The sequence below is a fragment of the Rhipicephalus sanguineus genome, chromosome 2 (assembly GCF_013339695.2).
Source record: "Rhipicephalus sanguineus isolate Rsan-2018 chromosome 2, BIME_Rsan_1.4, whole genome shotgun sequence".
NCBI lineage: Eukaryota > Metazoa > Arthropoda > Arachnida > Ixodida > Ixodidae > Rhipicephalus > Rhipicephalus sanguineus.
In genome coordinates this window covers 44352952-44365428 of record NC_051177.1, presented here as the reverse complement: position 1 = coordinate 44365428, position 12477 = coordinate 44352952, and the positions used below count along the sequence as shown (strand labels likewise).

Below are 12477 nucleotides of genomic sequence, written 5' to 3'. Positions count from 1 at the left end.
CTTTACACGAATCGTGCTGTGATGAGGGGGGGGGGGTGCGCAGTCTTCTTCATTAGCTGTGATACCGCCTGTGCATTTTTCTTTTGCGTGATGCCATGCATGCGTGCTGAACGACCTTTGCGCGAATCGCGTTGATATGAAAGCTTGATTTCTTTCTTAAGGCGAAAGCCATAGGTATCGCATCAAACGTGAAAAGTGACCGCCGGGGTCGACAAGAGTGATACAAAAAAAGAGCCATGCGGTGACGTCGCTATGTGGTGTCATCATGACGTCAATAAGGCGCCACATGATGACATTATCACATTACATCATCGCTTCGTCAATCGTGGGCCGATTCCTCAGGCATTGCAAAACCACGTGAGGTGCAGAAAGCTTAGTCGACTGACAAAAAAAAAAAAAAAAAAGATGGCTTTAGCTTTCCGAGTCGTCTTAAGCAAATACGTAAGGGGCCGAGTGATAGTGTCTTTATTCTTTTCTTTTTTTCTTTTTTTGCTCTCATATTCCAAACACTGATGGTTTCGTGACGAGAAAGCGCCTTCGTTGGGTGCTACAGTTGTCAGGACGTGAAAATGCTACGTTTCAATCGCTACGGTGGATGTGTGCGATTAGTGAATGTAGCAGCTTGTATGTACGTGTATATACCGGCTAAGTAGAAACGCACTACAGATTTGTCGCGCCGCAACTCGCACGTACACGCACATAAAGAAAGACGCAGAGTCAATTTCAACTTTGCTTCAATACTAAATATATTAAGATGTACCATACTGGAGCCCCAGATTGGTCATTTTCTGTACGGTCCTGCTCCCATTTCCGTACAAAAAACCGCTGTTCGCCCCAACCTGCGTCATTCCTTATCTTGCATTTTCGAGTTTCACTCAAGTTAGAGCTAGAAGAAAGAGAAAGAAAAGCAAGCCCTGCCCAAGTGAACTTGACAAGTTGCGCTCAGTGGACGGTCGACGGCGAGGAGGGAAAAAAAAAGCTCATTTCGCACGAAAAGCTCTTCTGCGTGCTCGGAAAGCGCAGTCTTCCTTGACGATGACGTCGAAGGCCCTCGCACTGGAAGAGGATGAAGTGATGTGGGAGGGATGCAAACATCGTAACACGAGCGCCGCCTCGCAGGGTAGCAGCGGCGTTGGCTGTGCCACGGCCGCTGGATAACCGTGGCTGTGCGAGCGAAAAGGGAGGGGGTGGGGGGTTGGATATCATCCGTTCGCCGATCTCCCGCGGCAGCGCGCAATGACCCGTCCCGCGGCAGCTAGACGTCAACCCCTCCCCCATTTCCCACTCTCACCCCCTGCTGCTGGGAAGGAGGAAGACAAGAGAGGAAGGAAGTGTCACCCAAACTTCCCGCTACGCGGGGGCTCCGTCAAAGTCTCGGCTTCTCTCGTTTCGTTACCAGGGAAACGCGCGTTCGAACGCGTAATGAGGAATGATGCGGATCCCCCCCTCCCAAGCTACTGCCCAACCCTCAAACCCCTACACGCGCCTCATCCATGACACCTCTCGGCGCTTCCTTCAGCATCAACGATGATGCATCGCATTGTCGTCCGGGGTCGCCGCTATATGCTCAGTCCGGAGGCGGGAACCCCGCCGTTTATTGCGAGGACCTAAACAAAGCCGGCGCGACGGGAGAGCGACTGGGGATGCGCTGAGAGAGAGAGAGAGAGATTGAGGAAGGGAGTGAGAAGGCAACGCTTCGGGAAGGACCCGAAAATACGCTCCGCAATTACTTTGGTCGCGCGAAACAGGCATGTTTGGAGGCACATCACCCCTACGCTGTGAACGACTGTCCGCGGTGCGAACTCGCAGGCCGCTCGTTCCTGTCATCCTCACAGGCCTTGAGTAAACAAAACCATGGGCCGCGTGACGAAGGATACGGTTCGCCCTTCTGTCATTTCTTTTTCTTATTTACTTGCCAGTCTGTTTGAGTGTGTGAGTGAAATGGGATCAGAAGCCTGGGCAATAGCGCGCAAAAAAAAAAAAAAACGCACATTCTCCGAAGCAGGCAAACAACTCGGTTGAACGGCCACGATAAGCTTTCCGCTGCTCTTACTGGTCTAACGCGTCTGGTGGAACATTCTCATTGCGGGTGATTTACCGGAAATCAGGTCGCCCGGGCGCATGACAGACTCAATTATAAGGGTGAAATGATGTCTAAATGACGTCGGCGACATATAACAAACTGCAGTGTTATTGCCATCACTTACCATGTAGGCATTGGTGCGCGCTCTGTTTAGAGGTAACTCAAAGAAAGGCAGGCATTGTTCAAAAAGGGGAAGTGTGCGGTAATTCTAAAACCAAAGGATCGGGAAAAAGAAAAACAAAGGAGACTTCAGCAATGTCACCGTTTTTAATCAATCGAAGACTGGCTAAGAGTGTAAAAGCTACCAAAGCTTAGCAGACATGAATAGTCCAAAGCCGACCATGTCCGCGACGCAGTTTTTCGAATGTTCTAAAAAAAAATATTTCCTTCAGCGTACTATCGAGATGATGGCAGATATTTCCTGAGAAGCGCAGACACGTTTTCTGTAATATGTTTTCCCTAAAGCAACGCGAAGTAGTAAGCCTAATTAAAGTAATATAGTTGGGTCAGGTATGCGAAGCCCAGCCACTGATACATCTCACAAGCCATTACAGAGTAGTTTTGCAATCTTTTAAGTTTACCATTTTGAGGATGAAACGATTCCACATTTTCAAATGAGCGCGAAATTACAGATCTGTTTTTCAGGATGGTTTTCTGTGACAACATTCGCCCTCTTTTATATCCCGACGGATGGCGCCGGAGAAAAGAGCACTCGTGCTTGCAGGGGCGAAATACTTCTGCCGCCAGCCAGTCCTTCAATCGAACACACTGATCGATTACTTTCATGTGATGACATTCTCATCTTGTGCTCAAGGTTACAAGAGACGAAATGCAGCGCAGAACTCTCCGCTGCGAGGAACGAATTTCGATCGCCGCTATAGTCAATACGGCCGAGTAAGTTATTCATTCTGTTATAAACGTCGCAGAAAACAGCGCACTTTATTAAGCATGACTCCATTTCTACTTTCGGTGTCATAGTAGTGACTGAGATGCGGTGCGTGATAGATGCAGTATTTTTTAGATGCGAAGGCATCTCTTGCTCGGGGGATATGTCCCGCGGCGTGCTAGTCCGCACTCACACTACGCACGCGCAACTCTCCTCCTTCCCTCTCCCCAACAGCTACGCGTTACTCTCTCTACGTCTGTGCCAGCACCTGCTTGCGCTTCTCCTGCGTTCTCGCTTCTGCTTTCGCGGCGCATGCGCTACTCTCCTCCTCTAGTCTCCTCTCCAAGTTCAGTCCAGCGCTTGCTTCCTCCAAGTTCAGTCCAGCGCGCGTTCAGTCCAGCGCTTGCTTCGGTTGACACCTCTGAAATGCGGGCTCGACATGCCGAAATTCTCTCCTGCGCAGCGCCGCGATGAGCGCCAGCGCATGCGCGTCCCCTGCCCCTCTCCTACGCTGCTACCCTCTCGCGCGCCTGTAGACTGCGTTCCCCGCTCGCCCTGTGAGAATTACCGGCCAGGCTAGAGGGAAGACACGACGCGCGTAGTGTTCCTCTTCGCGTTGCACGACGCGAGGTCGGTAGCATGCCCGAAGTCGGTAACATGCCCAACGAACGCCAACGGAACGCGATCGTGCAAGTGCTCCGGCTTCGCATCACCTCATGGTCCCCTTAGCGGGAGATGGTGTAATACTTTTTTCTAGCCCACCCTCAGCATTGCCAATAAACCGATACTCTACGGAATGTATGAGGCGGAAATGTTTGAGGCCTGTGTACTTAGATTTAGGTGCACGTTAAAGAACCCCAGGCGGTCGAAATTTCTGGAGCCCTCCACTACGGCGTCTCTCATAATCATAGCGTGGTTTTGGGACGTTAAACCCGAGATATTATTATTATTATTATTATTATTATTATTATTATTATTATTATTATTATTATTATTATTCTACGGAATGTAAAATTTAGAACGATTTAGAGACGAAGTTGGGAGGGATAGAGAGAGCGCTCGGTGAAACATGAGCGAAGCTACAGGTCCGGAGTGCTACTGCGCACGCGCGTGAATGAAATGCCTTCGTCAAAAGTCACAAAATAACCATAAAACAAACACGAGTTGGGCAACGGGTCGCTGAAAACAGAATCAGGGGCGCGAGTCGAAGGGCGAACTTGAGATGGTGAAAGGGATGGGGGGCGGGTTGAGGTCGATGGAAAACGTAAAGAATACGCCACGCGCAAACACGCGCGACCTGTCACGGCAAGGCCTTGCCAACAGAAGCATGAAGCGGTGTTTGTTTATGCCCCGCGCAGAAAAAAAAAAACAAACGAATAACAAACACCCTTCTGGCAACGCTCACGAGATAACGCGTCGAGCTTTCTATCGCCGTGGCTGATTGGTCGCCATGGCGACGGCAGCGCTACGGACAGCTCGATGGACACGCGCGCAGTCGAATCGCAGCAGAATAAACAACACCGCCATAGAAGAGCGCATCTCGCCTGTATTGCACGCTATTGAGATAAGTTTCTCGTTGCTGTCAGGCGAGGAGGATCGCTAGGCGATGCTTGTGGTACTCGTGCAGCGAACGAGAGATGGCGGGAATGCTGAGAGAAACAAGCTGTGGAAACAACGATGACGCCAGACCGCGAGAAAATAAAATAAAGAGGAAAGAATAAAACCGAGGGTGCGAAATACGAACGTTTTCCCGTTAAGGATCCCGTGGGAAAAACGGGCATCTTTCACTGAAAGCATCGCCCGCATGTTTCGCGCCCAGCTACCCCCACTAATCACCCCCCCCCCCTCCATTCTACGCACACATCCCATCCAAAAACTCAGCCTGCGTAGAGTGATGCTGGCCACAGAGAGAGAAAGAGCCCCCAGTCCCGTGCCGCCACAGCAGCTGAAATAATAATTCGCGCAAGTAGGGTGGGTACACTTGTGGTTCAGTATAGTGGTGTTGCGTTCGCGTTGACTCAATGAGCTGCCAACAAACTTGAGCAGTAATTCATCATAGAGAGAGATGCATCGTTCTTGCTAAAATTTTATTTTTACTTTGTTTACTCTTGTGTCACTATTGCCGTTGCTGATTTGAAGGAGGCAAGACCAATTGTCAAAACATTGGCTCCAGCGACATCCGATGTTCAAGAATTTTTCATCTCTTCGTGTTTCCATCTTCCCCTGAACTTGTGCTTTATTTACATTGCCATCCTAAGGCATAGCAGCCAGACCAGCGTAGTGCACCTGTGTTCATGATATTGACAGTATAGAGGCTCAATTATTGTACATACTGGTACAATAACATCAAATAGGGCTACTATGTGGACACGACCTCGTGTAACAAGGTCGCGTCTGCGATGAAAGGTTTAAAATTGCCTTCAGGTAACTCTGCAGAAGCGACCTTGTGTAAACGAACAACATTTGTATAACGACCTTGCGACCTGTGTGCAGGAGGCACGCATGACGGATAGAAATTAACAGATACCTTTTTTGCACGCCCTTACGATTCGCACACAGTTTATTGTATTTGCTGTGCATACAGCTTGTGCAGTGCTGGAAGCAACTTCACTTCGAAAGGTGTCTACACACTGAACGCGAACAGCCGCGACGAGAAACTCAATATCCGAAAGTTTTCCAATACTTCTACGAAAGAATGACAACGGTAAAGCAAACAAGAGTATACCATAAAGCTCTAAACTTCCAAAGCGCCATATGTCAGAAAGCTGTTCTAGGTCTTCTTTCGCGAGCGACAGCTCTTTTGCAGATCTCGTCCGCTTCAATAAGACAACGCGCCAGTGCCTTTTCTCCTCTTTTTTTATTTTTACAAAGTCGTCCCCTGTAGGTCACTTTTGTTTCAGCAACACACAGGATATCCTTGCCGCTGCGCTCTCAGTTCCGTAATGAACGAATCAATATGCACTAACGTACCTAACAAACAACAAACGACGCACGCTCCGAAGTTCACATATTGTAGCATATTAAAAAAATATAGAGAACCCTTTCAGAAAAGATGAACCAGTTCTTCGCAGAGAAAGTAAGGAACTCAAGGCAGCCTGGAAACGAGAAGAGGCGGAGATAAAGGCAACACAACGCAAGGCGAGATAACAGATAAAAGCCGAAGCTGGGTGCAAGGGTGCCTACTTGGTGCCTCTACGAATGCCCACGGGTGGCCTCGGCGATGCAGAACTGCATCCTTTCCCCACCGCTTCGACACTCCGCGCTAGCTGTACCGCTTCCGCACGAAGGATTCAACTTGGGAGAAAAACTTCACTCGGCAGCGGCGGTCGCTCGGTCGCATCGCGTCTGCCTGCTCCTTTGCATATTTATCCCGTCGGCAGCGGCGCGGGTTCGTCGACACCATCGCAAACTTATGCGCTCCAGTCGTCGTCTTCCGTGCCACGCTTGACGGGTGGAGAACAGTTCGGAGCGCTTGGGACTCGCGACTGGCTGGCAGCCGCCCAAACTGCTTGCCTGGGAAGCGCAGTCAGACAGAGCGGCATACATTTTCCTCCCGAGAATAGACGCCCGCCACAGCGTTCGCCGAAAGAAACAAATCTAGGACGGAAGGCGTCGGGAATTAGCGTCTTCCGCCTGGATTTTCCAAAGGAAAGAAGAAAAGAAAGCTGGACTGTAAAACGAGAGATTTTGTGGAGAATAAAAAGAATTCGTACACAACTCAGTCTTTGGACTGATATTGAATGAGCACAGCGTTGATATCGAAATAGACATCAGCCAATAGACCTCCAATATTTGTCTTCATATCCCCAATAATAGGAATCGCTACCGAACATTACTCAATAGTTAGCCAACACCGCTCATCATCCAGCCAGCATTACTCATTTATCCAACGTTAGCATAGCCAATGCTAACCAGTGCTCGCCGTATTCAAGTAAAAACAGTAGTCGAATTCGATCAGAAATACTCATTGTGCTCCTTTAAATAATGTGGATGGAACAGCCTCAGCCAGAAATTGCAAAAAAAATAAAAGAAAAACCGGCCATACCTTATCGAGGCATAATATGCCCATATGCCTCCGAGGTCTACAGCACTGGATAGACCTCAAGTCCCGTGGACACGGCACTGTAATCCAGCTAGTTGCTTCACATCTATAATAGTTAATACCTTACGCAAATAGGCTGTTCTAGGGCAGCAGCGAAAGGTCTCCGTAAAGATGAGTACAAACCCTTTCGAACAGGCTACGTCGGAGAGCAGTATATGCATAATATCGCATTAGGGAAAAAAAAAACGGGAACGTACCAGAACGAATGAGACGTCGGCGATCGAGAGCCATTGCCGAAAGCGGCGAATGTTCTGGCAGCACGTCTTACTCCGATACGGATGCGCTCCTCGAGTGATATCCTTCCACACGCGACCCCGACACAGGAAGCACTAAGCGCTCGGCGACCAGAGAAGGGGGCGAACATCTGCGCGCCCGAAAAACATCGCAAATCAGCCCAGCGCCCTTTCCCGCCGTGGCTGTGGGCGCTTATGACTGCGCCGCCGAAGCAGCCCTGTTCTGCACCCCGGGTCGCGGCTACGAGCGGGGTCATCCACAAGAGGACCCTTTGTGACCCCGGCTTTCCGGTCGAGGCGAGACATTTCGCAGGCGCGCGCCTCCGGCGACAAGACTACCGCCTCCTCGCATGCTTCTCTCTATCATATATCGCCTGCTTCTTTATTTTGTGCCACGCAATCGTGTTCCCCGACAGAGATTTCCCGAATCGGTTTTGCGCACTGTTGTGAAGCGACGCTGGAAGAGTAGACATATAATAAAATGCAGAGCGAGAACTCGAAGGGCAAGCCAATAGCGGCGAGACGTAAAAGGCAGCTGCTGACTATGCGGCGAGGATTACGGGAACGACTTCGAGGCGGCGGCCCGACGACAGAAACGACTCAAATCACGAGAGAGAAGAAAGACTAAAAAGAGGAGGGGATGAAAAATGAAGTTATCTTATATGGGAGCTCAACATTCTGCAGGGAAAGCACAATGACGACAAATATAAAATAGACTTTTGCTCAAGTCATGCTGCGGCGGCCTTGCCGAAGTGGCATTTGCTGCTACTTAGTACTCTTAAGATGAGTTTTCTTAAATATTCTTCTGCCCCTCTTTGGAACAAACTATACAAATGAATGAATGAATTCCTCTGAGTGCCATTCCCAGTTTAGTCTAAAGAGCGAAGCAGTAATAATATTTTGCGCGATTGCCGAAACTCGCAGCCATGAATTTTCATCTTTTTTGTTTCATTTGCTTACATTTCGAGCCACAGCAGTTTCAACTTTCAAACACCAAGTTCGCGAATGTTACTCTAGATTTTGCTTAGGTAAACCATAAAACTGATTAGGGGGCGAGTATGCGCAGGTTGTACTTCGTTGACTCGTATCTTACGTGGGCAGACCTCCCTAATATATGCGCATGCGGCATAATTGACTTGCCTTTACTAATGTACTGTCCTAGCACATTGTTCTTAGGAGTCGCGTTATTATTACTCAGTAGTTATTAATTATTTTCAGGGCATTGCGTTTTACGTAACTGTACACCGCATATCTAACGGTTGTAATTATTGAACTTTCTATCGATGCGTTAAACTGCTGGTGCGTATCGATTGTGCCAAAACAAACAACTACGACGAATTCAGGCAGGCACTGTAAAAGCGAACCAGATGGGGAAAAGCAAGGTCAGGCAAGGTCACGCTTGTTGTTAGCCCTACGTTTAACTTATAGCTTCATCGTGCGCATGCGCAGGTGGCTTGTTTGTGAACTATACGTTGAAAGACATTGCGGCACCGCAGAAGTTCACGGTCCTCGTCAAAAATCCCCGCTGGATTTCATTATACGAATCTCTCCGTACGTACGCAGCAATCAATTCACGCTATTGGACAGGTTATGAAATTAACAAGAAAAGCAAATTGATGAAAGCTAAAGATGTGCACGACGGTGTTTATGTCGGTTGATACGAGCGCGGTCCTGCAATATAACCATTATTATGTGGGAGCCCCCGAAAACACGCTGCAATATTAAAGGAGGCAAACATACTAGTTATTCAAGCAAGAAAGAAAATGGTATAGCTGCATTATGCATTTCTACAAACGTACGAGGGCATTAAACCATCGATTATACACCGGCTACAATACAGCAGATAGAGAACGAGAGATATAAAATATATGCAGAAGGCGTGGAGCCGAATGGTAAGGTAAATATCCACATTGCTACACTGTACTGGGGGAAAGGGGAAAGGGGAGACAAAGTCAACACATGAGAGGACGAGAGAGAGAGAGGCTTAGGCATTAAATGAAACGGGTTGCTAGCAGAAACTTAGCAGCAGCGTTCGCATTATTATACGTCAACTGATCAAGCTGATATCATCACTGGATATCTGACAGTGAAAGATGCGTGTTCAGTGAGCCGATATGCGCCTAACGGATTGATATCCACGCTAAAAGCGAAAGTCGCAGAACAAAACTTCAGGAGGCTGAATTAGTAATACTGACAGCCGCGCCTTATCTATAGTTGGCGTATCGAGAGGGCGATCGCTTAGCAACCGTGACGACATAAATACAAGTGCTACGCTGGCAATTTGCATCTACTATGGAAGACACACGCAGGGGCAGGCTTCCGTGCAGACTCGCCACGACAAACGAAACGAAGAGACAGAGAAAGCGGAACGTCCGAAGAGGACCAGATCCGCACCGGAATGATAAAGGGGGCGAACGCTGCAGCCGGTATCGATATGTCGCGAGTCTCGTGGTCAGAATTGAAAAACAAATGCTAATGAGACCAACGCGAGACAGTATACCTGCAAACGCTATATATACGGCCGAGCCTTACATTATACCTCAATTCGCAAAGAAGACAGAGAACAGCATCGAATTTCCCTCCTAGTACCCTCCCCCTCTCCCCATACCCCCCCCCCCCCCCCCACACACACACACACACGAACCTTGGATATTATGCAGTCCGGAAGAATCCTCATGACTCCGGGGGCGAAGTCAGCGTGCGTGTAGCCGGCCCCGAGGCAAAGGAAATCTATACCGCACCCGTGTCCATGCGGGGTAGTCGCGCTAGTTCGATGCAGAGCTGAGGTAGGAAGTTCAAAATAGATGGAGTGCAGCACCGATACGAAACACATCCGCCGCTGTCTATACAGGAAGGTGAGTAATGGCTGAAGTCGATCGATTCGAACGAGCTAATGAAGCTCGTTCAGGCCTGCCGAAGCTGCACGAAGCGGCGACGTGTAAAATATGCACCGCGCAATGAACCATGTCTGCTAACCATTGTAACCACCTTAACTGCCCGGTTTATATAGTCAGCGTGAACGCCATCGTACGTACAAAGCAGGAATTGCGAAAAAAAAAATTGTTAGAGAGCGAGATCGGAATGCGCACACATTCTGACTGCATGATATATCACCTCATTGTTCGCGTATTAAGCGGTCTGCTTACGAATGAACAAAACTAGCTAAGCTAAAGCTTATTCGTTCCCGTATCACTCCGGTAACACGTACTAATGGTAAACAAAACATTCTCCGGGCAGTTCTGATGTGATTAACTAAAGCGGGCTTTCTTCGATTATGATGGCGGAGAGAAAAGATTCCTTGATGCTGCACGAAACTAAGGAGGAATAGAAGGCACGCATGGCGGACGCGTGCCAGGCGGAGCGGTGCGCGAGGCACCGAAAACCCTGGGTTACAATCGCCACGCAGGAAGAGTGAGGAGAGAAGTGGAAAGCAATACAAGAACTGGCTCGTCGCACAGACAACGTCGCGTTTGCTTTCACCTTTCCCAATTGCAAACTCCCTGCATCCGACTCACACCCACAGACCTTTGTGCGACGTTTACTATGCGCGGCCGCATTAATGCGCCAGCCGAATCGGCGATTCGCAGCAAGCGCTCGTCTATTGATACAGTTTACGAAATGAATAATGACTTCGATCTAGACGCCGAAGCACCGGTCGTGGTGTGCGTGCATGTGCCTCTGTACTTTCACGCACGTGCGCAGTGTGCTTGCGTGTGCGCAGCGCTACTGCAAGCGTGGCTTAATGGCAGAGCATTCGCGGCGCTGGCACGTCCCTCCTCCTCACTTTCCTCCTCTCTAGCACGAGCTCAATCTATTCATGAATGATTTTGCAGCGTCTACAAGTCAAACACCGCTGAATAAGAATAGTTGTCTTTTTCTAGGTGAAACAGAGGGACACCAAGCAAGTAGCGATTAAAAGTGAAAACTTTCTTACTTTACAAAACAAAAAGACCCGACGTTTCGGGTCCTACTCGAACCTTTCTTCAGTGTTCACTGGGAGGCACCAGAAAGCAGTGTTTATATAGTCTTTTTCTTTGTTTTCTTCAGGCCGTGGTGTCATGCCTGTTCTCAATCATGTGCCGAAGTCCGTTGAAGTAGACGTTCGGCAGCGTACCTGTAGACCGGTTGACGTGTAGCGGCAACCTTTGGTTGCGTAGCCGCAATACGCCATGTGCGCCTCACCTTTTCCGACACGTATTTCGTTCGCGAACTCTATACAGAATCTACAGACGCACACACATTGCCTCCAAGTGAGTGCCAGTTTTCGCGTCAAAATTAGTTCCGTACAAGAATTCCTATAGCTTACTTGGTTTACACACATAATGACGAAACTTTGCAGACAACAGAACTGACGAAAGAACGAACCGAAGCCCTGTTCGTTATTTCACATCTCCCATTACTTCGGTGTTCCAAGAATAAATTCGAGTCGAGAGATGGAGAGACAGGAAGATGAATGACAATGGAGAAAAAACTGTTGCGATACGCTTCCTGTGCGCTACAATGTCCCAGTTATGCTGCTCGCCTTCTTTCTTAACTGCTCAGTGGACAGTTGACTGCCTGCGATGCTTTCTAGCTGGTACGGCGCGTGGTGAAAACCTCTTTTTGTTATTTCAAGAGAGAAAACGTTGCTTTACTTTACTACAATGCCACACCACGCTACGTAAAAAGAGAAGATAAAGAAAACCGAGAACGCTGGCTCAAATTTGGCTGCTTTCAACAGGCTTCTCTCTGCAAAACAGTTGAATTCAGAAATGCAACGCGCCCGCAGACAGTCAGCCGGTCTCGACAAGGCGCGTAAGAGGGACAGAGGGGGTACCGGAAGAACAAAAACTGCACACGTCACGAACACCAAACGACTACGGGAACCTTTGTCGTAACGGTGGGGAAGAAGGGATAAGAAATAGAGAAACGGGGAAGTGAGGTCGCCGCGGAAGAGCCTATCACAAAGGGAACGCGCGAAAGGTTGGCGTTGCCTATACTTCCAAATGTAGGCTATCTTCACCAGCTCAGATCTCAGCAGGAGCACCGGGACGTACGCTAAGGAGCGCGAGCTCGCAATGGTAGCAAGGCAGCACAGAAGCGGGAGCAGATGGTAAAACACAATCAAAACTGAGGCCTCAACAGTGTAGGAAAGTCAAGACGGCTGTAGGTGGAGGGGGAGGGCGAAGGGTAG

The 12477-nt window shown here is 48.9% G+C and overlaps 1 protein-coding gene across 6 annotated transcripts in view; it reads right to left on the bottom strand.

Moving 5' to 3' along the window:
- LOC119382834 (teneurin-m) overlaps positions 1–7310 on the bottom strand; it is a 72555-nt gene extending 65245 nt beyond the window's left edge. For all 6 annotated transcript variants that reach the window (XM_037650705.2, XM_037650708.2, XM_037650706.2 and 3 more), the window contains exon 1: positions 7269–7310. In XM_037650705.2, the coding sequence (XP_037506633.1) occupies positions 7269–7302 (34 nt within the window). In that variant the 5' untranslated portion in view covers positions 7303–7310. The remainder of the gene's footprint in view (positions 1–7268) is intronic.
- Positions 7311–12477: the final 5167 nt, after the last annotated feature.